At 41.9% G+C, this 24,688-nt stretch overlaps 1 protein-coding gene across 2 annotated transcripts in view; it reads right to left on the bottom strand.

Moving 5' to 3' along the window:
* Positions 1-24,688, bottom strand: part of btbd11b (BTB (POZ) domain containing 11b) — an 87,617-nt gene that overhangs the window by 26,826 nt on the left and 36,103 nt on the right. For both annotated transcript variants that reach the window (XM_074631756.1, XM_074631755.1), the window contains exon 2: positions 5,913-6,080. In XM_074631756.1, coding sequence (XP_074487857.1) covers positions 5,913-6,080 — 168 coding nt within the window. The remainder of the gene's footprint in view (positions 1-5,912; positions 6,081-24,688) is intronic.

Here is a 24,688-nt window from a genome sequence, read left to right as displayed (position 1 = left end):
TGTTTTTTTCATCAGCATTAATAACTAATATTGTATGACAAAGTACCCACCGTAAAATGTTAAGGCTAAACATGAATTATTAATACCGGCAAATAAAGTTACAGGTAATACAATTTGTGATCAAGTTAAAAGGCTGCAAGCGTCCATTAGTGGAGATAAAGCTGTGAAACCAAACATACTGATGTGAAATGCCATTTTAAAAGTTGTACAGAGTAAAACCAGAACTAATTTCATTTTGTTCCTCGCGGTCTACCAAGGCTCACTAGGTTTTTGCTCGGTTGAGCGAAGCTATGGTAATGGAAATACAGCACATTGGTGATTGGACTCCGTTTTTGTTTTCTATACAGAGCAATATTTGTTGGCATCATCTAACAACTCCCACAGTTCACTGGTTGGTGAGGCTGCCAGATTCACAGCAGATGATTTCAGATTAATACCTTGCGGCAAAAAAGTTGGGAGAGTTTTATACTAACCTCTGAAAGGTTATGGATCCAAAATATCTTGGGGGATTTGACAACCTTGAAACATTTAAGAATGATTTAATCTGACCTCCGTACTGTTTTATGGAAGAAAAAGAAGTGTTTTCTTCTGCCTAAATGCGCTTATTTGCTTTCTTGCCAAGAATTAGATGACAAGATTGATACCACTCTCATGTCTGTGCGGAGTATATGAAGTAACAGATTTTGTTAACTTTGGACAGACCCAGGCTCGCTGTTCTGTTGCCTGTCTTTATGCTAAGCTAAGCTAACCATCTCCAGGCTGTGGCTTTATATTTAGCATGCAGACATGAGATTAATATTGATCTTCTCATCTAACTCTCAGCAAGAAAGAGAATATTTCCCAAAATGTCAAGCGGGAGGGAGGGAGGTTTAGTGCATGATGCTGCCGGTGGACACGCAGAGAGGTCACCGCCATTTGACCTTGTATCACGTTGAGGTTGTGATATTTTCCAGCTGTATAGATTTACATATGGAGAAAGTCTTTTTGTATTTTGTATGCTCTTCCCGTCGGCGCCTCTAACAGTAGATTACAGAAACGACGCTGTGTAGAACAGATATGAAGCAAGTTTGTGTCTGGCATGACAAAGTGATGATGACACACACAGAGTCCCAATAATAGCAGTATTTGCAGGTCTGTCATTTCAAATATGCTAATTTGGCATTTTGGCAGAAGAGAAAATGAGAAAATACAAAGAGGTAAATCAGTGGCGAACCTCTAAAAGTGAGTCTAAATGCCAGAGCAAAAGACTGTCCCTGCATAGGATGCAAATGTGACTGCGCCGGAGCAGCTGACGCTATTTTATCCCATGAAATGTATTTTAGAAAATCAAACTCTCTAACCTTCCCATCTTTTATTCTTTTTCTGTTTTCCCATCTTGCTCTCTTTCAGATACACAATATGACAGGCTGATAGCGCAATCATTGCTCTTCTACTTTTCTCAATTATTAATTTTTTCTCGGCTTGAGCTGTTTGCAAATCCTATAGTTATTTACAGAATTCCTCTCCAGAGCTGATAACATTACCACTGGCTAAGCTCCGCTATTATCCGCTCTGTTGTCTGAGAGTGTGTTTGCAGTGTCAACATAACAGAACGAGTCCTTGCTTGACCTCATCAATACAACATGGACAGAGGACTGGCGATTTGCCTCAGTGCTTGCCGCACCCCGCTCCTCCCACCTCGCTCCTGAGAAAGCATACAGTGAGGAGAATTGGCTCGCTGTTTATTCTGATGATAAATGTTTACACTAGATGTACAGAAAATATTTTTCCAGCCTTGACTTGACATCCCGACGCCATGACAACAGAAACTCGACGACCCTTTCCCCATTGTTTGGCTTGAGGATTTTTTTTTTTATATCTAAAAAATTGTCACACGCACATCAGGAGATAATCTGTGCTGTCAGAGGAAACTGCAGCACTCGGATGTGTTTTCCGGAATGAGCTGCAGAGTTGCACGCAACCATGAAACAAAACAGTTCATCGCTTCTAATGAGCATCTTGATTCTATGATTATATCAAGAGAGTAAACATGAAGTTGTGTTCTCAGTGGTTTGCAGTGCAGCTTGCCACTGCAGATTTGTTGAGGCCTTATGACAGTTTGTCAGAAAGTTTCCTCCAAAAACAGAAAACGAGGTGGAAACTTTAATGAAGGCCTTGTGCTGAACTTGTCAAATTGTTGTGTTATAACTTTTTTTGTGCGTGAGGACAAGAGGGTAAAACATAATCCGTCTGTAATTTCTCAAATGATGCAGAAAACCTATTATCATTACATAAAACTGACTCCTAAAGCCTACAGTATGTAAATGACTTCCTACTGTATAAATGTATTCAGAAAGCATTCAGATGCCCATTATTCTCTGAATAATGAGTACATTGTGAGTGGGCAGACATTCAATTAACTTTTGGAGAGCTTGTCAAACTTACGAGCTAAATAAATAGCTCTGGTTCATTACAGTTGCTCTCATTGACAGGGGCACTGAGTCACGTTCATTTAAATATGCACATATGCACGCACAGCAGGATTCTGATACGGTGATTTACAGATAGAGCGGAACAATATTTGTGCCTTATTAGACATCGCATTATCATATCAGCCAATAATGTCACCCGACTCAAATGTGAGGGAGACCAGAGCTGCTAACCTTCAATAAAACCTGCAATCAAAATGTCTCGTAATTAATTCATCCATTCATTAAAGACCTATAAAAACAAAGAGTCTACAGCCATGCTACTGTAGCAGTGCTGGCAGTACACAGCGGTACTGTGAGCTAAATGCAAAGGTTAGCATGCTATCCTCCTTAGGTAAGCCTCAAATACTCTATAACAAAGATGGCGCATTACAAGCTCCCCCCAGTGGTTTGATATGGTATACACACACCCACCTCATTTGGAAGTGAACGTTGTGTGGATGGATGAAAGCAGATTGAATTATATTTGCATAATGCATTTATATTTTCTTTTGCTAACATTAGATATTTACACAGCTAACAGACATATTTCGAAATAATATAATAATATCAGCATTACGAAAATGAATTAGTGAATGTTAGTTGCCAGATCTCGCAAGAGTGAGTTGCTGAGACAGAGAAAGTTCATTTCCACTGGATCTGTCTGTCTGAAAAATGCCATTTTAGTGTTAGAAGAATGTTTGGAAGATATGTAGCTTGTTAAAAATGGGTCCAATATTTACTTTAGTGAATAGAATCGAAAGAATCAGTCATAATCTGTGTTCACATTCATTTCTCCCATTGGAGTTAATAGACTGAGGGTATGCTGCTAGTCTCCTAAAGAGGCGGGGCACTGGTGAAACCCATGTGACATAGATACAGGAAACTGACTCTCTGTGCACCGTCTCCTTTCTGAACTGGTCTCTGGTTTTGATTGTCCGCATGCTAACATGTGTTACTGTTATTAGTTTTGCATGTATTTGATTATAAACCAAAATATTGGACAAATGGAAATTTAGACCAGATGATGGGGCTAGATTAAGAGCCAGGGAAGTCACCAACGTTATTCAAATTCATCCTGTGGGGGACATGAATGTGTGTTCCAAATTTCATGGTAATCCATCCAATAGTTTTTGAGACATCTCACTCAAAACCACAAATGTCATGTTGGCACTAGAGGGAAAAATCAGATTGCCAAAGTCATTAGGATTCATCCTATGGGAACCAAGAATGTCTGTACACAATGTTGTCCTAATCCATCAAGTAGATGTTGAGATATTTTACCGGATAAGTAAAAACTTTGGCCTGCTGGTGGCCCTGAAGTAAAGGTTAGGGTTATGACTAAAATCCTTAGAATTTATCCTCTGGTCTGGGTACCGTAAATATCTGCACCAAATTTCATGGAAATCCATCCAATAGTTGTTGAGGCATTTCACAAAAAAAACCACAAATTTGAACCTCATGTTAGCGCTAGAGAAAATATCAGGGGATCACCAAAGTAGTAGGAGGCATCATCTGGGAACCATGAAAACTTCCAAAATGTTGTGCCGAAGTTGAGGATAGGATATTTGACAGAATAAGTGAAGTTTCTGACTTGGCTTGAGGCCCAAACATCATGCCCTGATGTGTCTTTTGAACATCTCAATTCCAAACCATAGGCATTAATATGCTGCTATAACAGCCTCCAGTCTTCTGGGAAGGCTTTCCACGTGATTGCGGAACCTGGCTGTGGGGCTTTTGTTCATATTCAGCCACAGGAGAATATTCAGTATAGACCTTTTTCACACAATACATTTTGACATTCCACATTAGGAAAAGCACAGGTGTGAATAATTAATGATGGCTGAATTCCAATTTTCTGTTTCAGTTTTAGGGTCCTGCCATTGTGCACGCTGACTCACTGTCACACTGTCATGACTTACTGGGACATTTGAATATAACAGAGCCATTGTTAATGTTATTAGTAACACCTGTGCTTTTTCTTACTATGACAAGTGTCTGCTGGGAAAAAGCCCATTAGTGCGTTCGGGTACTGGTGTTCGGTGATAAGGCCTGGCTAGAAGTTGGTGCTCCAATTCATCCCAAAGGTGCTGGATGAGTTTGTACAGGCAAGTCAAGATCCTCCACAATAAACACTCAAAACCGTTTTTCTATGGACCTCTGTTTGGGTACAGTGCATTGTCATGTTGAAACAGGAAAGGGTATTCCTAAAAGCACAGCATGTATCTAAATTATCATTACCTGACACTGACCAGAGAGCAGCTCCCCTCGAGCGGTTAATTGCATTTCTCAAGGGCACATTGACTACAGAGGGTATTTGGGGAGGGGTTAATGGTATAATGGTGTATAATGGTGTATAATAATGGACTTTTCCCATCACACCCACACACCAGGGCTCTTAACTAACTTCTTTCACCATCCTCCCGGAACCATCCCGAAATACAAACTAAGCCTTCCCGAAATGAATGGTCTGTGAAATCTTGCAGATGCCGTTAGGAGTACCGGAGGACACAGGAGGACAAAGAGGAACATGATTTTTTTCAGATTACCTGTCTCATGTACTGCTGTCAGGATATAGTGACCGTTGAATAAAAATAACTTATTTTAATCATATTTGCTCCATTTCTACCAACTGCAGCTTTAACATAAATCGAACATCAAAAGTGGTTTATTTTTGTCCATAAATTTATAATTTATCCAAAAGATTTTTATATTTTAAAAAGTAATTTAATGGGGGTTTTTTATTTAGAATTTGCATGTTTGTTTTGATTTTGATGTTAACAATGCAGCTATATTAAATTAAAATATTTTCTACCTGCAAAAAATAGCATTTGGTCAAAAAACAAGATTTTGCATAGGGCCCCCCGAAAGCTAGAACCGGAGGAGCTGCTGGACAAGATTCTCCTGTCATGGGGAGAGGAGCAGCATGTTGCCACGGACAACATGTGATGGAGAGATCTCATTACAACCTTATTACCCTTAAAGGGGATGAAGAGGAGCAAGTAAATTATATTTATAGTATATTTAGCGTAACATTATCGTCAGCTCATTCACTGTAAATGCAAACGTTGGCTGCTGACTCGCTAGCAAGCGTCAACTATACGGTCACCGTTAATATCAAACAGTCTAACGTTGGCTAACAGGTAACATTAATACTAGAAAGTTTACTTCATTAACCTGGAAATCATTTTCCGTTGCTGCTGCAACGTATGTGTGTGTGTGTGTGTGTACGGGCGGGATGGATCGGGCACTGACAGTGTGCGTGCGTGTCTGTGTTTAAGTTGTCAATGAGGTTTAATAATAATGGTGCGCAACACAAAACTCATTCACAAATCATTCTAATATAACAGGTATTTTTCTTTCAACTCTCGTCCCAAAATTAATTTTCATCCTCCCAGATCATATTTGTTTTGGCCCCGGGACGACGGGACGTCCTTAAGCTCGAGCTCTGCCACACACACTCACTGAGTTCAGAGATGCTGCCCACTCTTGTAGCCAGTAAACACTGTTCAACGGAGCGCAGCTCAGACTGACTGTAGGCGTTTCCCTCTCCGCTCTTCCCTGCTCGCTGCTGCTGCTGCTGCTGCTGCTGGTCCCTGAGAAGAGTCAGACCCTCAGGTAGGCTGAGCACACCTGAGAGAGAGAGAGAGAGAGAGAGAGAGAGAGAGGTATTACATTAATGTCAAGGTACAGCAGAAGAGTACACTCTGAAAAGAGACAATTGGACTGATTGACATTGACCGATGAACACAATTAGGTTAACTCACTTGTGATTGTTCTTTATAGGACAAAAGGGGAATAAAAAAAAAAAACAGTTCACCCCTTTAAATGTTCATATCTCATTATTTCCCTTTATATATTTGTCATATCATTGTGTTTTTGTGTGAAGAGTGAGAAAACAACACTGTAGTAATTATGCCTCCTAGTTACACCTGTCAGAGACTTCTCCCAATGGTAATAATGTGTAATATTCCAAATGCGTTTTCATTAGTCACACCTCCGTGTCTTCCTCACTCTGAGGGTGACGAGGCAGACTGCTCTCCATTTCGCTTCGCTGACGGTTTCTTATTCCTCTGCAGCTTCGTGCTGCACCCTTCTTATCGTTTGCAGGGTGTCAACTTATGAAATGGCTGAAAGCAGCGACTCTCTACTTAGCCCTTTAATCACTGTGGAAAAAAAAAAGTAGCTTTGGCTTTAATGGCTCCTTTCTCATAATATGCTGCTAATTTAATGCACATGCTGCCTGCGGCGAAGGTGGCATTCCTCATTCATCTTGTGGGAGCAGACAGCTGCTTTTAGGGCAATTCATTTCACTTTTCCTCATTGGGACAGTAGTTAAAGCACGCAAGGGACTTTGTGAAAATGAGTGTTGGAGATGGATAAAATGTGTCATATAAAGGGAGAGTGATAAGCTCTTAGTTAAAACATTTTCAGTAAACAGGATGCATTATTTTGTTATGTTTGCTGTAATTTTGACAATACATAATTCAACTTCTATTTTGCTATTCTTGTAGCCATGTGAACATGAATATTCCGTTAACATATTAAAAAGAGTACTCCGCCAATTTACCATTGTACGACTAAAACATTGCAGGACTCGCCATTGACAGGAAAAAAACAAAAACCAATGCAGCAGAACCAGAGATAGTGGCTATTCCATTCCACGCATTGTTCTTCCTGCTGACTACATAACCAACAATACAACTCGACTGTCAATAATTCCGGGGCTCCAGACTATCTTTTTACATTGATTGCACCAGAACAAAATTTAGGTGCACCCCAAATTTCTTTCACTGCACCTGTTGGCACCACAATAAGACATTTGAAATGATACCTTTGTTGTCAGTTACCATGCTCCTTGGTAATTTCTTAACACATTATGAAAAATGATTAACTGTCTTTTGAGTCAGACGAGGTCCTCTCCACCAAAGAGCTTGGATCGGAACGGCACTGGAAGTAGAGGGTCCAAGGAACGAGAGTAGATGAAAAAAAGTGTAAAATGCCACTCCAAGATTTGATGCTCACAGTACTACCGTGTAAAAATTGCAAAGGCAATGCAATCCACGTTTATATACATATTATGTTGGTATACAGTAAGAGTAGCGTAGAGAAAAATATTAGTTGTAAAGTTGCCTGTGTGTTATTAAATGTAGCCTACAGTGTCACACATTTTGCCCTCCCCACTGGTGAAATTAATCCGGTGCCTCTGATCAGGATTACGCATTTTAGCGGGGACTGGGGAGACAGCTGGGTTTGCGGTTACCCCCGCTGATGACGGCCGTTCTGGGCTGGGCCGTTCAGGACCAGAGACAGGTGTAACGGGCACCGCAGCATTTTTCTTGACGAAAAAACAATCAATATACTCTTCATTTGGAATTACCCGTATGTTTTATGGTTGTGATTTCGCTCTGGGAGGAGTACAGAGTGCGGTTTCACACATACACACACAGCGACAGGCCTGATAAATGTCAGGCCCATCGGTGCGGCCGATGATAATGTTTAGTCGCACTTGACAGATTTTTGGTCACAGATGCAACCAAAATGGTCGCACTCTGGAGCCCTGAATTCTGTAGGAGATTCGGGCGTGTTATGTTAGTAGCAGCTTTTAAATTGGAGCATTTGTAATTCCAACAATTGAATGGTGTTAGCCTATATTACTTTGAGATATTATGGGCAGGGTGTTGCATTGTTTTCTCTTAGTCAAGGAAAGGGTCCAAAGAAAATAACAATAATGCTGGAGACTTTTTTAAAAAGTGAAACATAATTTTTAGCCTCCCTCCCTACTTCAAGAATTTTTGTACAAGACAGAGAAAATGTGGTTAGTTAGTAACTAAATCCACATTTCTTCAAATGTGCTGATTTTGAAAGGCATGCCTCTGATTATACTCTACGTTTGTCCTTACTATTCACCCTGCATTACACAAGTAATAAAAACTGTGTGGCAAAAACATCTGGAAACAGATTTCTTGGTAACAAGTCACAGTTATTCAGCTAATAAACCTACAGAGCAGCTGCAGCGCTGGCACCATCCCATCTCAATCTTTGTTTAGGTCACGCCAGAGAGCCACAGACAACCTGCACGACTCTGGAACAAAGAGCAGGAGACATCGCCATCTGCTGCACCAGTGTCAGGTGTCCGAAACAGCTACCGTTTTCAGCCAAAGCTCCAGACAAGCCAACAAGATCAATTATGAAGAAAAGGAACTTTTTCTCTCCTCTTCTGCAGGACCTCCTCTGCAGGGATTATTCTGAAACACCTCCTTTTATTGCTTTTATTGCTCAGAATGTGCCCTCTTTGGCGAGCAGTTGTGCAAACTCCAGGAAATCCATCTTAAAACCATTTAAAGCAGCAGGAGGGCTACCCTGGCACCTTCTCCTCACTCCCACTTTCTTCTCAAACAATTATATACCAAAGTAAATAGCCCACTCAGAGCGTGACCGCAGGATTCATGACCCACCTCTTTTGATGTGCAACTACAGGCCCCCAGGTGTGATTCGGCTGAACATTGCTCTGCAGACGCGACCATTTTCAGGAGAATGAAAACAGTCTTTCACTTCAATCCTGGCCCTGTCATCATATTTCTCTTGATTTGATTGGCTGTTGGAGGTTGCTCCAGCCACACTAGCAATCACAACTAGCATGTATTGTAGGGCTGCATGAGTAGACCTAGGACTGAATACTTGCTCTGAAAGACATGAATAAAAACACCTTACTGTTACACTTGAGCTTTAACTGTCCAGCTCCTTAACCTTGGTCCGGGGGAATTACAGTACCAGCTGACAGTGAAGTGCTGAATGCTCTCAGGATGGACTGAGGCGAGGTGACTCACTGGCTCTCTGCGTCCTAATGTAAGGCACTGTCTACCCTCGGGGAGGAACTGATGGAGCTCTTACATGCCGCCGACTGTAGCTGCTCTCTCCTAGTGTGCGCCTGCGTGAAGATTGTCACCATCTTCCTCGTGATTGTCACTGCACCAGAAATCTCCCTAGAAATATAATGTTTCAAATTACAGTATAACTGCACAGGACTGTTGTTAACTGGCCATAATCATAATGATATAACAGTTGGTTATTGTTTTCGGATGTATAGTAGCGAGAGATTATATTAGGCACCTGCCACTCTTTAAATGGACCAGTGCTGTTTGCCATATGGCAGCTATTCAGCGTCGCTGAGGAGAGGAAGAGGAGGCTGACTGATGCTCCAGGCATGAAACTGTCACTGGAGAAGAAGTAATGAGTGCATAGTTTCCCATTAAGATGTCACTGAATGCAACTAAAGCTGGGCATACACCGTAAGATTTCAGAAATGTTGTTGTGTACTTCCTACTCCTACTGTACGAGTAGATTCTTTGCAACGTAAAGCCAAACTCACGATTTATGTGCTCACACTGTACATGTAAAATAGAAAAAAACACGGCCCGTCGGCTCCTGAGGACCGTTCTGGCTGTTGACAGTTGTCAATAAAGATTTGTTTGAAAGCTCCAAGGCAGGTAAAGTTTGTTCACAATGCTAACAATGCAGAAACGTGCTGCCTTGATCATCCGTGCCAACCTGCTGCTGAAAAGTAAAAGGGGCGGCTAGGAAGACGTGGACAGTATGGCTTGTCCATTTTGCAGAGAGAATTGGAGATAAGCTAGCTACGTTTTACTATAGGTCTATCTATTTCCCATTGTAATCTTGATAGCTACGCTCTGATTATTTAAAGACAGTAGAAATAAGGCACTGACATTTGGGAATCAGCATGTAAGAAATTCATCCGACTGTCCGACGGCCAGTCGGGAGGACTTAATGCACGACAAACGACGAAGCTGAAATTCGCTCCGACTCTAAAATGAGTCATGCGGCTCAAAATTCGGTCCAGAAATGGGCGAAAATCGTACAGTGTATGCCCAGCGTTAGTCATTATCTGTCATAGACAGACGCACAGAAGAGATCCAGTGCATGGTCAAACACATATTCCACATTCACTGCCAGAAAAAAACAAAACTCTGGCCAAAATATTACCACAAATGCAAGAAAGACAAACTTCTTTCTTCCATCTTAGTTATTTTTTGTTGATGCACTTAATCTTTCAAATCTGTCACAATGCATTTGGGTTACTACATTAAGTGTTTTGGCTGGATATTTAAAGGAATCATTTTGGGAACGCGAATCAGTGCATTTCCCGAAATGTGGAACTATTGCTTTACTCTAATTTCTGGCAGTGAGTGGAACATGTTTTTGACTTTATCCTTTTTGCTTTGTCTGAAGATTGTTCCATGCATATTATTGTACCACTGAAATCATGAATAAAAAAACATTACAAAATTCTGTATTTTCTTTTTTTCACTCATTTTTTGTCTCTGGATCTGTCTGTCAGAGGGCAGACTACGGTAGTTATGATCCACTCTGACTCGTCTCAGGGTTGACTAGAGCAGTGGGACAGGAACGCTGACCTCGATGTGGCTCCTACCCTGCACTTAAATCTATTTTGGAGGGACACGCGGAAGAAGTACGCTTCCCTAAACACACTGCAGCTCTGCAGGAACACTGGCTTTGGGCTTCACAGACAGATAAGATACCGGCGAATCACAAATGTACTGTACAAACAGGTACACTAAAGCAGTACTTGGAAGGATGAGATGTAATTGCTGACTTGTGTCGTGTTTGAAGACAAATACAGACTGCATGATGCAAACACAGTTAAAGAGATGCCATAAAGCATGATACAAAGACTATTTTAGTGCACCATTATGGCTCTGAAGGGTTAATCATGTTGTTACTGTACATGGATCACAGTGCTGCCCCACTCTAGGCTCCGGCTCTGTTCTGCCAGAACAGATGGCTACCATATGTATACCGAGCGAGTGATCATAGCGAGATGGAAAGCGGGAAGCAGAGTAGTGACGTGTGTTAAGATGTGTTAGAATGCCTCTCCTCTAAAATGACTGCTTTATTCATTCAGTATAATCTTCACCGTGTGTGCAGTCGTAGAAACAGAGGTGTGAATATGAAACTATTTTTTTTTGAAGGAGCGTTGTTATGCCTGGATTGACTGTAAACCTCCAGAGGTACGGTCTCGGTTTGGGCTCTCAGGTGACCACAGTATGGTCTGAGGTAGCCACAAGTCTTTAATGGGTTAGCCTTGTGCCAGCCATATAAAGGAGGACTGTACAACCACGAGTCCTGTGAGAAAATGCATGTACATGCATGCAAATGTCTGTTTAAATTAGCAAACTGGAAGAGGGTGAACACTGCATGAACCACATGCACACACAACAAATGCTATTACATAGTCAAGTTAATAGCGTGCAGTGCTGCATACAACACCTAAGTGTGTGCACACAAAAGCACACAGATAATTATTAGTAATTAAAAAGTCTTAATCCCAGGCAATGCATGTGTAGCTGATTTGGGATGTGCTCTGCAGAGAGAGAACAATGCGTTCACATGAATCCAAACTGAATATTTCCTTTTTTCTGGGCAACCACATTTAGGATACAGACTGTGGAAGATCATCTCGCTGTCCCTAATATGGAGGGCTGAAAAAGCTTGCGAGCTTGCATCGTGTGTCGCTCTGAAAGAAACACACAAGCCTCCTGATGTGTTCTTACACAAGTATGAGTAATACGCCAAAGGAAATACATTCAGACGGTAGGGTTGGGTTTATTTTTTGTGTACAGATCATCAGTAAGAAGAGCCCGCTGTAAGCTAGGGCTGCACGATTTTGGGGAAATATCTAATAGCGATTAATTTGACTGATATTTCAATATCATTTGCGATATAAGAGGGTATGATCATTTTTACATCATTATTCTCATTTTCATTGAAATCATATTAAAATATTTAAGGTGTGAGTTTTGTGAGAATCTGTAAAAAAAAAAAGATGTTTTCTTTAGTCTGTAGAATATGATGTGCCGGCCAGGACATCTCTGCAGTACAACAATATTTAATTTAAAATGGTATTTTGACACACATTTCGCCTTTAATAAACATTACGATTTCCTCCTCATCCTGCGATTTTAAAATTGTAGTAGGCCATATTGTGATTTCGATAAAAATTTTGATTAACTGTGCAGCCATACTGTAAGCGCTTAAAACCTCTTCTGTTCTTGTTTTAAATCATGCAAAAAATGAAAGTGATACTGTATTGGTGCTTTATTGACACCCTTCCTCCAGGCAGAGGTCAGAGGTCAGATACACAACAGTGCGTCTTGGAGCTGATGGGGAGTCACTGTCCCACATCTTGTTCAAGGACACTTCACTAAAGGCTTCTGCTTGCTGACAGAGGACGCTGAAACAATCCAGTTAATCATGTTGTCGCCCTGCTGCCCTCCGCTGTGTTGCTGTTTCAGTTGTTATGTGTAACGGTGCGTACAATCTTGTATTAGATTAGATTTTCTTGATTGAAGTCACGACTCGTCATTGACACTCCTTGAAGCAGGTGTCCATTAGACACCAAGAGATCAAGAAGCAAACAGACAAAATGTGCTCACAGTCTGATTTAGTCCTTTCATAAGGAGACTCTGTTGGCAGCACTTTAATCAGAGAGCTCTTCTCTTCCAGTGAAGTACAATTTAGTAGCGGGCTATTTCATTTGTGACATTAATTCTTAAAGCTGCATTAATCAATATTTCTATATTAACGAGATGCTACTTGCTCATCACCAAACAGACGCACTTAGCGACTAACTGGAGGACATAGTGGAGCATTTAGCAGCTACAGAGACTGTTATTTTCCTCAGGAGTTGATGGAGACCTAAACGGAGAGTAAATATTGGACTTCAATTCACCAGGTGACCCGAAAAGTGTCACCTAATGTTGCTCTGTATCTGCTGGATGTGCAAATAGGCAACTGTTTGCCGACGCTTTCACCATAGGTAAAAATATGTTCATGTCCAAAAATCCGTTTAAGATATGTCCATCCAAATTTAGTGCAAATTTTAATCAAATTTCCGGATAATCTGCAAAAGAAAATGCAAATGAATGCACGCTTCCATCCACCACTACGGTTATGCAAATAATAGTAGTTGGGTGCTTCCAGATAAACAGTTGGTGGCTCTCATTCTGCAGTTTTGTGCTACTGAACGATTGCAAAATATGAGGGAGCAACGAGATGATGTAGTTAACAGAACACCAGTCAAACCTCAAATGGCGGAAAAACCATGGAAATATGGCATTAATGTTTGTTTCATATAGGCTATTCATTTGAGGATCGTTGTAGTCTCATCATTGGTCCACACTAGGGCTGTCAAAGTTATCGTGATAACGCATTAACGCAAATTAATTTTAACGCCACTAATGAAGCTTATGCGTAAATTCAGTCAGGAAGACTAGGGGTGCAATCTCATTCATTCTCATTCATTCTGGGGCTATTAATATGTCAGCTGATTATGGGCGTCTCTCTTTTCAGTGACCAATCAGATCTTGCCATATCTCCCTAAACCAATCACATTGTTGCGGTCAAAAGTTTAAAAACCGTTCTCCCCTAAGCGTTTTCAGTGTCAGTATCAGCACAATCTGATGAGACCCTCCACCACCCCATCACCTCCAGATTCATCACATCAGAGCAATCCTGCTCCACTTCATTCATCGGATCTGTATCAATAATCTTAAATCCAACTATGGCATCACTTCCCTCTTATTATGTCACATTGGGTCTGAATCGCCAAAGACTGTTACTATTCATAAATTGATGCACTTTGTAATAAATCACCTTTCAATTCATACGAGTCTCTCCTGATTGAAATTTATTTAACGCATTAATGCAATCAATCTTTCGGAGGTTGTAGCAGGCTCAGTTTTAAAGCTACAATGAGAGATACTGTTTGTATGAAAAAGATCTGTCATTCAATTTGGGAGTCCCAGCAGGATCCAATTCTTGTGTTTGATTATTGGAGGCGCATTTGTTTACAGTTTAATCACAGCTGGGTCCTTTAATTATAACGATCGTTCTGTCTCACAAGTAATAAAATCGGATGCAGAGCTCGTTAGACGGCATCAATTAGCTAGTGCTTAAAGAAAGGAAAGATAATAGAGTGATGGGTAATAAAGAGATGAGAGGTCAGCTGAGTAGAGACTGTGGCCACTGAATCATTGCAGGCAGCTTTGAAATAGCAACACGCAGGAACTAAGAGCTAAAAAAAAGCCAAGCAAAAAACACACACATGCGAGTACATACTATACAAGTCATCAACACACACAATAGACCATACACTCAAACACACAGAAGGCAGACTTGTGACGGGTGACCGACGCACAACAAGGGCACGACTAGAATTACGCCATCTTCTCCAATCAGAGGGAAAGCAGCCTTCCTGCAGGCTGTGTGTTATTCCACCCCGAGGTAGCAGCTCTTTCGCTATTATTTCTCTCTTTTCATCTCATTCCTTCTGTCAAGGGTAATAAGTCTGTGTGTAATATCCATGAGTCGAACGCTTCCCGCAGGATGCTTTCCAGACAATACTGGCAATCAACAGCAGCAGGGAAAAATCTGAAGTCACTGAGCCGTAATCTCTCTGCTCACCCTGCACTACCTCTCTATGTGAGCTTTTGGGAGAGTCTTAAAAAGCAGCGTTACGGTGTTTTCTCCCTTGCAATTATCGCCTATAATCTGATATGCGGAGGGAGAGAAAAAAGTGTGTGGTTTGTCGCATTACAGTAAAATCCAGGATGGATTCGCTGTGAAAAATATGAAAAGCCTATGAACTTTTGACAAAGACGCAGCAATCCTGCTAAATGCAACAATGTTCTGAAGTAATTGCTCATTTATCACTGAGGGCATTGGAGTAATTAAAGGATATGACTAAATGAGATTTCCTGCAGGGGGATATTTTCCTCTGGGTCATTTTAAATGGGTGACATTGAATCGAGCTGCTTGTAAACACTGGGAGCTTTTAAGAGAAGACGCTCTCGGACATGAAGACTCAGCGCCGTAAATATGAGGCAGAGTGCAAAGTAGATAAGACTGTAAATTCCTTAAGGCAGGAATGGTACAGTCGCTGCCTGCGTCCAGTGTGTTTGAATGTTTGTTCTTACGTGTGTGTGTGTGTGTGTGTGTGTGAGAGAGATTAAGGTATCCCCAGGAAGTGTACAGTATGTATGTAGTGTGTATCAAAACAGATGCAAACCACAACTCTCATGCACTATTAATGGTGTTTACCAACAATTTTTACAGTAATTTCTGTTTTAATGAAAGCCTCTGCACTGTGCATTTCTGTTTAGATTCTGCATTGCCTCGTGTTGTGAGAAAACTTGCTGCAGCAGCTACATTCCCCGCTCTTCGTCTTCGCATTGATACCTGACTGAATGACGAAGTGTCATTTGAGAAAATGTCATTTTTAAAAGCAAAAGATTCACAGTAAAAGAGGAAGCATGCAGTGAACAAGTTATTTGCAATGAGGGGAAGAGAGGACGAATCAAAGTATTCTGGGCAAAACATCTGGATGTGCAGGAGCGATGACAAATGATGGCATCAGGATTTGTAATCCACAGCGTGACCTGTTCGGAGGAGGATGTACAGTACAGGCTGAAAATGTCTTGCTCTCATACTGACACAGTTAAAGGATAACTTATTTTCAAGAAATCCCACAAGAAGCCCAAAACAAACTATAAAATAATCCCTCTAACAAGTGTTGTAGACCTCATAGACCTCGATTGTTGTATTAAGAACACATCAGTGAACCACATCGCTGCACAGGGTAACATGTTCCTTCGTTAGGCCCCGATCACACAGCGACGCATCTCTAGAAACACGTTGCCTGCCATGCGCTCTTTTGTAGTGGTTTTTAGACGGGCATAAAAGTTCAAATATTCGTAACTTTTCAGCGCCAGGCACAAAGTCTCTCTATCACATGTTGTCCATGGCAACATGCTGCTCCTCTCCCCATGACAAGTGCATCTTGTCCAGCAGCTCATCCAACTTTGGGACGCACGAGCAGCAGCAGGGCCGGTTCTAGCTTTTTGGGGGGCCTTATGCAAATTCTTGTTTTTTGACCAAATGCTACTTTTAACACATAAAAAATATTTAAATTTAACTTAGCTGCATTGTTCACATCAAAATCAAAGCAAACATGCAAATTTCTAAAAAATTTCAAAATAAAAAGGATTTCTTTAAATAAAAAAAAAGTTTGGGATAATTTATAAATTTATGAACAAAAATAAACCACTTTTGATGTTCGATTTATGTTAAAGGTCACTTTGAATGATTAACTAATGATAATGTAGAAAAACAAAGATCTTAAATCCGTGACGGTTCCGTATTAATTTTGGGACGGCTTAGGTTGTATTCCGGGAGGATGGTAAAAAAAGTTAGTTTAGAGCCCTGCCCTTTTTTAAGATTTACGTCTTTAATTGGACCAAATGGGCTTAAGAGCCACAGACAGTGTAGGGAAGACAGCCAGTATTAAGAGGTTTTGGTCTTTTTAGGGGTTTTGTTGATGGTAAGAATAATATATGGTCATGCTTTAGGTCCATCTATGTTTCATTCCAGGAGCTCCTGTGGTGCACAGTAACCACTCACAGACCTACATTAAAAATAGTACTTAAACAGGCCACTTTCTCAACTACATTCAACTATTCGTTATTTTATTTCCTCCCATGACCCTTTCTATTATATCTCAAATAGTACACACACACATTCGGACATGTAAGCTACTGTCTCCATACTATCCATTCAGCATCAACACCTGACTGCCAGACACAAAATGTACCTCCATTTTCCACCTGCTCCTCCCAGGAGTCTCATGTCTGCAAACCGGCGGAAATAATCTGATAACTGCTGCCATCCCAGCAAACAGGCCAGACCCCCGGCGTCTTGTGCGTCACTATAGAGTCACTTCGAGCGCATGCCCTATTCTCTGGTTCCTCATTTGCTTTCTAAATGCTGGTTTGTGGGCAGATGAGTCAGTTATCAGTCACCTGCATGATAACACCCTGCACAGTGTGGAGCTATGAAGCTCTCCTTACTGCGCTCCTGTTCGTATTAGGATAAAAAATAAAACAATGTCATGGTGTTGTGTGTGTTTGTGACTTCAGTTGAATGCATGTACGTAACTGTGCAGGTTTATGATTTTATAAAATGTTTATGATTTTTTTTTTAACATAACCGTAGACAAAGCAAAACAGCACTTAAGTGAGTCTTTGACAGTAAAAAAAACCAACACTCTTTCCTCTAACATTGTTATTATTAACATCAAAGAATAGCTTGAGCGGCTTGTCTGACTTTCCTTTCCGAATGTTGATTCATTACTCTTCCCCGAGATGTTTCAGGATGGGAGACCGGCAATTTATGAGGCATAGAGCTCCAAATTGCTCGGTAATTGTTTAACTCACCTAGCGCAATCTATCATTCTGACTTTGCAAAGTGGCCGCCTGTAGCACAGACACTGACTGGAAGTGGGCCATGGCTGGCAGAGAGTGATGAGGCCTGGGGCTGTGTGCCGCTCCCTGTTGCTTCCCCCTACCCCAGCACCTCCTCCGGGGGATGACCCTCACTGTTCGGGGCGAACGTTAGCAAATATCCCTGTCACTTTGATAATGTGAGAGCACTTGTATCGGAAATGTGATCATTCAATTTTGAACAATGCTCAAAACCTCAGGGGAGGAGCCCCGGTCGCCTCGGCTGTATTGCTTATTACGGAAAAAGCGGAAAGTCTGACAGAAAAACAATGTCCTCCTTGTTGAATCTTGAGAATGAACGATTGCTCTCATAATTAGGGGTGAATATCGGCCAAGCTGTAATTGAGCAATTTGCAATATCACTCACTAAATCAGTCACGATTCCTAAGTCCTCTTACATTTATAATCCATAAACCGCATGAGACAGAAACAAGACTGCCCCCTCATGCATCACAAACAGAAATTAGCAGAATAATGTGCATGATGCATGCAACAAACAAGGATGTGTTTCCCAAAGCAGGATTGTTATTGCAGGTTCAAAATGTCACAGCCCATGCCAACAGTACATCCTTTTAACGGAGCACACAAACCGAGCCAAAGCAAATATTGAAGGTATCGTATTTTGGGTGCCTGCCCCGCACCGACTGGCTCCAGTGGGCTGCAGGCAGCAGGTAGGCCGGGTCTCCCTCATGCTCCTCCGGGCTCTCCCACACATGTTTTCCCAGCCTCTGGCCCAGGCACACTGGCTCTGCTGTGAGAAGCACGGAGGGCGGAGGAAGCCGGCTGGCTGGCAGGGAGCAGCTACTCCAAATCCAAACACACAGGCATGGAGCTGGAATGTGCACGCACGCTCACACACACTCACACACCCAGACATACACATCTGTGGTGTGTGCACATGCAAACACTTCACAGTATCCCTCTTTTCCTCTGTTCCTGCTTCACTCTGCAGATTTGTGAGTCACTGGACGCCAGGAATATAAATGCAAAAAGGGAGTCATTGTTGAAACGGCCAAGTTTAGTGTTCGACTCTGCTCAGTTCCTGAGGTGGGGTTCACTTAAAAGTTTAAAACAGCAAAACACGCATACTGAAGTCTTTCAAAGACACAAATAGTGCGCTACTCAAAAGGAGTGCTTCAGAGATTTCTGACCTCACACTCATGGCTTGTTAAAATGAAAAAAAATCTCATGGGAAATGCTTCTGAACGACTTAATCGTCCAGCACGATAAATCAGGAAAATGGCACTTCTCTCTTCATCATGTTTATCATCTTCTTCCCTCTGTGATTATTCATCCTCATCAAAATGCAATCTGTGCTGCTACACCCCTCTAACCAACAAACCCAACATTCCCCACACATGTCCCATCACGGCGTTGTATCCCATATCCCTCCCTGAAGGGGATGTTCAGTCCATCAACATCAGGTCACTCATGCTCGACTCATTAGTGGTAATTAATGGTGGCCGAGTCCCAGGTCGCCCCGGGCACAATGGAGTCCAAACCCAACGCAGGCCGGCCGCACCCCACCCAGTCCAGACAGGCACAAGTTCTTTTTCTGCTTGGTCGGCTGTGGCACTTCATCTGCGCAGCTTAATGCACTTGGCTGCATAAGCAGAGCTGGAAATTAGCCAACCCCAGAGAGCTTAGTTTTTTGTTTTTTTTAAAGAGTGACCTTTTAAAAAGTGAAGTCAAATTTTCTACAGTACTATATGAGAGTTTCTCCATGAAGAATGATCGTCTGACTTTGAAGTGAAGCGGTCTTTGAGAGGGCCGCACATTTGAAAATCATGACTGTTAGCGTGAGATTCTGTGAAGTGTGTCCAAATGCATTAACACCTAAACAGTATCAACAGAAAGTGCTCTTATTAAACAGTATCATTCATCCTTCTGAAGGTACTTTAGAGAAACTCTGAATGAAGGCTATGCATGGAGTACATCAACAGGCGCTCATATTTAAGGATGTCACGTTAATAAAAATAGCACTTGGGACACAAAGACACACTGTCTGGGACAATTCTGTGACGGTAGAAACTTTATTACATAAAATGATTACGTTTTTGCGTCATGGTCAGCCCTATGCGTAAGGTAGAGGAGCAGGATGTAAACCCTATAGAGTGAAGCCAAGGGCTAGTGAAACGAGAAAACAGACGAGTCGTGTGAAAGTTGTAAAAGCTGCTGAAGAGTAATTAGTCTTGTTCGAGATGAGCCCGGCCTGCGCAGAATCGATCACCGCGCAATGCATGCCGGTTAGATTTGATCCCGACTTGCTCTGACGTCATGCACACATGGGCAACGATAACCTCACGAGATCGAGTCGGCCGCAGTTTTTAGAGCCAGGCGCCGTAGTTGCTCTCCACTGACTGCAAGACCCAGGGCATTATGGGAAACGCCTGGCTGTCGCCTGATCACAGAGCTGATTGGCTCTTAGTTTTGACAGCAAACACCACGTGTTGTAGAAAGTCCAGACTTTCTGTGTAATTGTAATATTTAACGCTAGATTGTAGGATATTAATCTCATGTTGTGCTCTGAATGTTTCATCTGTTAACAAACACATCTTGAGTGGTTGATAAGAATAATAATTATAATAATGAAGGTTATCTATATAGCACTTATCAAAACAAGTGCTCATTACAATGTGCTTTACAATCCAGACATACAAATAATAAAGGATAGAATCCAATGCCAGTTACACGCACTGCGAAACAGGTTTTTGCACTGCAGTTTGCAGTGACGTATTTATTGATCCAACAGTTAGAAATAAGCAAAAAAACAGTAACTCAACCAATGACCAAATTAATAATGAAAACTGACAACTAGCAGAACTTCCATGGTGGACCAGAAGGAGTCAATGTAGTGATGCGAGTTAACTCAAATAGTTTCTAATAGTTTCTAATAGTACTATATTTATTATGAAGAATGAAAAAAGATCTTCAATTTAGGACATTGGTTGTTAAATCTGGGACAGTTAACAGTAGAATTCAGGACAGTTGAAAAACAGCAACTGAGGAAAAAGTCAATTTGAAGCCCTGACATCAACCCATGATCCCAAAATGGGTGTAGTGTTAAACTTGTTTTCCAAATGTTCTAATTGCCTCATTTCTCCACTTGAAGCCAACTTCTATGGATCCAAAGTCAGTGAGGCATTAAGTAAGTAAAATACTGAGAGTTTCAGTAAAGATTAGCACAAAGGTGCCAATGGCCGACATTACTGAATGCATGACTGGCTGACTGCTATTGCACTAAAACTCCTTTTAGGCTATTAATTGTACAGAGTGGGCAAATGACATGAGAATTCATGGACTTATAAGTCTTGTGCCAGGCTTATGAGTCCTGTGTCTTGTTTGGCAGAATGAGAGCAGCAACACCCAGAGGCCTGTCATAGTTTAATATCATGCTGTCAACAGTCTTGTAGTAAAAAAGTCTGCACACTAGTATTAATAGGCTTGTGATTTTTGCTCAAACTGCTATCCATACTTCATTTACGTCTTGTTGTTGCTTTGCTCGCAAGTAATGAGTTCTGTAATTGATTTTCTCTGTTTGCGTCACTTAGTGCCCTTAAACCATTAAGAGCAGTCTCTTCTGTTTTCACAATAGCCACTCTCATATGCATTATATAATGCTGACTTGGCTGCCAGGGGTATTACAGCCAAGGTCTTGATGTGTTTGAGTATGAATAGAAGGCCTACGCCTCAAACTGAAATCTGCCTTGTAGAGTTTTCTAATCCACTCAGCTGCCTGTTCCAATCAGAGGCGAGATCACAGTTAAACCTCTGCTCGGCCATTACACTTCTCGTGGTCTTCAATATTTTATTTTTATTTTCCCCAACAATAACCCCTCTCAATGAGTGACCCTTGTGTGTGCATGTTTGACAGCAAAGCGTGCCGTGGAGAGAGATGAAGTGCCTCGGAGCATGTGAGCATGCCACTAGAAGCACGGATGTGTTTTCTGCCTTACTAGAGATCAGCCTGCGTGTCTGCACACAAGGTCGCTAATCGTCCTTTGACTCCTTTCACGTAAGATGATTTGAATGTGTGGTGGTAGTCCATATGAATCACTTCATGCCATGTCACATTAGCTACCTTTATGTTATCAGTGCGTTGAGGCCCTCTCACTCCCCCAGCCATGTCAAAGTGAAGGATGAATGACAGTGATGCAGCCCTTGAATGCGTCAGGGGCCATCAACCAGATGTTCCCACCATATAGATGGATGGCAGCAAATCATATCAGCTATTTAAAAAAGGGCTTTCATTCTGAGCGTGAGTCACGGCAACTTCTACAAAGCGACCAACAGTAGTGAACTGGAACCAAAGCCTTGAAATTACCTGACAGCGTGATCTGAAGGCTACAGTGAAGCTGATATAAAACTCTCCGAGGTAGAGTCTTCTATAATAAAATAAAAGGAAGGGCTGAGCTATAAAGGTCTCTGCTTAGCATTCAGGCCTCGAAGGTGAATAACCAGACTAAAACAACAGGGTAACAAATTTAGGCCAACTGTAAGGACTGTAGAGTAACAATTACATTAGTTTCGGCCATTTCTTCATCTGTTACAGGTACTGCTTGAGGCAGAATACATGTCAGCTCTCCATTACACCTGATAACAATCTTGGTTTTAGTAACTGTACCCAACGTGACTTCACGAGTTTGCCTACATACTGCTGCGCCACTACATTTCTTCAACAGCTTCTTTTTCTCTCTTTTTTTTTTTTCATTATTTGGGGCTCATCCTGAACCTCAGCAGGGACCCATCCAGCCCAAAGTGATTGATGTGGAAACAAAACACAGAAGACTGGGAGAAAAATGTGTCCTCAACAGCAGTGTGTCTAAATCCAGTGATAGAGCTGCCTCGAAAACAAACAGAAAAATTACATTGAGTGCTGCACACGGGCCTCTTGGCAATCAAATAGCACACTGCAGTCTCAAAAAGTTTAGAGTCCCTGCTTTGAGGGCATCATGGGAGAACTTTTTGGTAGCCATTTGGTTTGCATGTCCTGGTAGCAAACCTGTCTATTAACACACAAAAAGTGAAGGAGGTATCTCATTGATACAGGTTCTTTATAGGAATAGTATAAACATTTAAGAAATACATTTATTTGCTTTCTTGCCGAGAGTTGGATGAAAGGATCTATACCACTCTCAGTAACATAAATATTAAACCACCATAGACTGTATATAAGAAGTGGACGTAGTCACCGTGACGTCACCGATTGGTTTGTGGACTGCCGTTTTGAATCCTCAAGTTCATTTTGGCCGTTGCCATGTTGTTTACTTGCAACCAGAAGTGACACGAGATGGTGGAGCTAAGCACAACCGAACACTAAATAAGTTATTTTTAGGCGACCAAAATGTTACAACTAACTTTCATGAACTGAAAACACAATGTGAAAGGGTCAAAGTTGTAAGACGAAAACACGGACAACTCCCAGACCGGAAAACGCCGTGGTAGCGACCTGTCAATCACAAGGTAGTCGTCTATTCTACTCTTAAACGGCACCTTAATTTACTAAATGAATATCATTGGAGAAGACTTGAAACTAGCGATTGAGATAATCAATACAGCGAGCCGGTCATTGTTGTGAAATAAATCCCGACAGGGCCCTGAAGGGGTTTATTTCACAACAATGACCCGCAAGCTGCACATTATACCACTTATTACACGGCTACTTACTTAAAGGGACTATTTGTAACTTTCAGAAATGCTTCTTAACAGCGACACCTGTGGCCGTGAAATCAACGAAAGTCAGCGTCGAGCTCGCGCCTGCTTGCTCTAAATATACCTGAACGAGCATCGCTCAAAACAGTGAGGCGACACACGTCAGCTAAAACCACAATATCACTCTATATTTCAGCTGCTTGGCAGTAATGTTAGCTGACCAGACGAAGGTCTCTCCATGAACATGATTTAGATCTGATCTTAGTGTTGGCTTTTACTGCCTCAGCGCAGGCTGAGGCAGCGGGGCTCTGCAGCGACACGCTGCTCCCTGCTCTCTCCGCCCGCAGCCGGAGAGAGCAGGGAGACACCGGCACCCGGTCGGTAACGAGACGATAACGTTACTAACCGAGGAGCTCCGTCACTTCACAAGACACGGGAAACCTCTGTTGGTCTGGAGGAGCTGCAACAGTTATTTCTGCAAAAACGTCCACTGTGCATTCACTAGATATTCTCAGAGCTAAACTAACTCTTCTGCAGTGAGGAGTGAGCGCGCGTTCACGTCTAGAGGTGGAGCGAGCTGAGAACGCGCGCGCTCTCTGAGTGAAGGCAGGCAGGCAGAGGAGGAAAGGCAGCGGCCACACGCGAACGCGCATATGCGAGCGCGCATGTGTGGCGACCCGCTACATTTATACACTTAAAAAGTTACAAATAGTCCCTTTAAGAAATCAAGAATTTCACACAAAAATGGTCCGCCAGAGTCCGACATCAGAATTGCACCCATAGCAATGATATGTTATACATAGCAACGGTATGTTATACATAGCAACGGTCTGCTATAAAGTAATAACAGACCATAGAACGACGTGATTGACCAATCAGAATCAGGTGATCAACAAAGTCGTGTAATAAATCAAGTGAGAAGTGACTTACGTTCGCAACCAGAGGAGTCGCCCCCTGCTGGCTATTAGATGGCATTGGCTTCACATTGGCCACTGGAAACTACACCCAGTCAGTTAGCTTAGCTTAGCACAAAGGAAACAAAGGGAAAACAGCTAGCCTGGCTCTGTCTAAAGGGAACAAAATCCGCCATACCAGTATCTCTAAAGCTCATTAATTAACATGTTATGGTTGGTAGGTATCAACGCGTATCCCAAAAGTCAAAATATTTTTTATTTTTTTTAAATTCTCCACCTATTCAGGAGAAAAATATGA

This window comes from Sebastes fasciatus, chromosome 4, assembly GCF_043250625.1.
Source record: "Sebastes fasciatus isolate fSebFas1 chromosome 4, fSebFas1.pri, whole genome shotgun sequence".
Lineage (NCBI taxonomy): Eukaryota > Metazoa > Chordata > Actinopteri > Perciformes > Sebastidae > Sebastes > Sebastes fasciatus.
The sequence above is the reverse complement of the archived record's forward strand: the minus strand, read 5'-3'. Positions and strand labels throughout refer to the sequence as shown.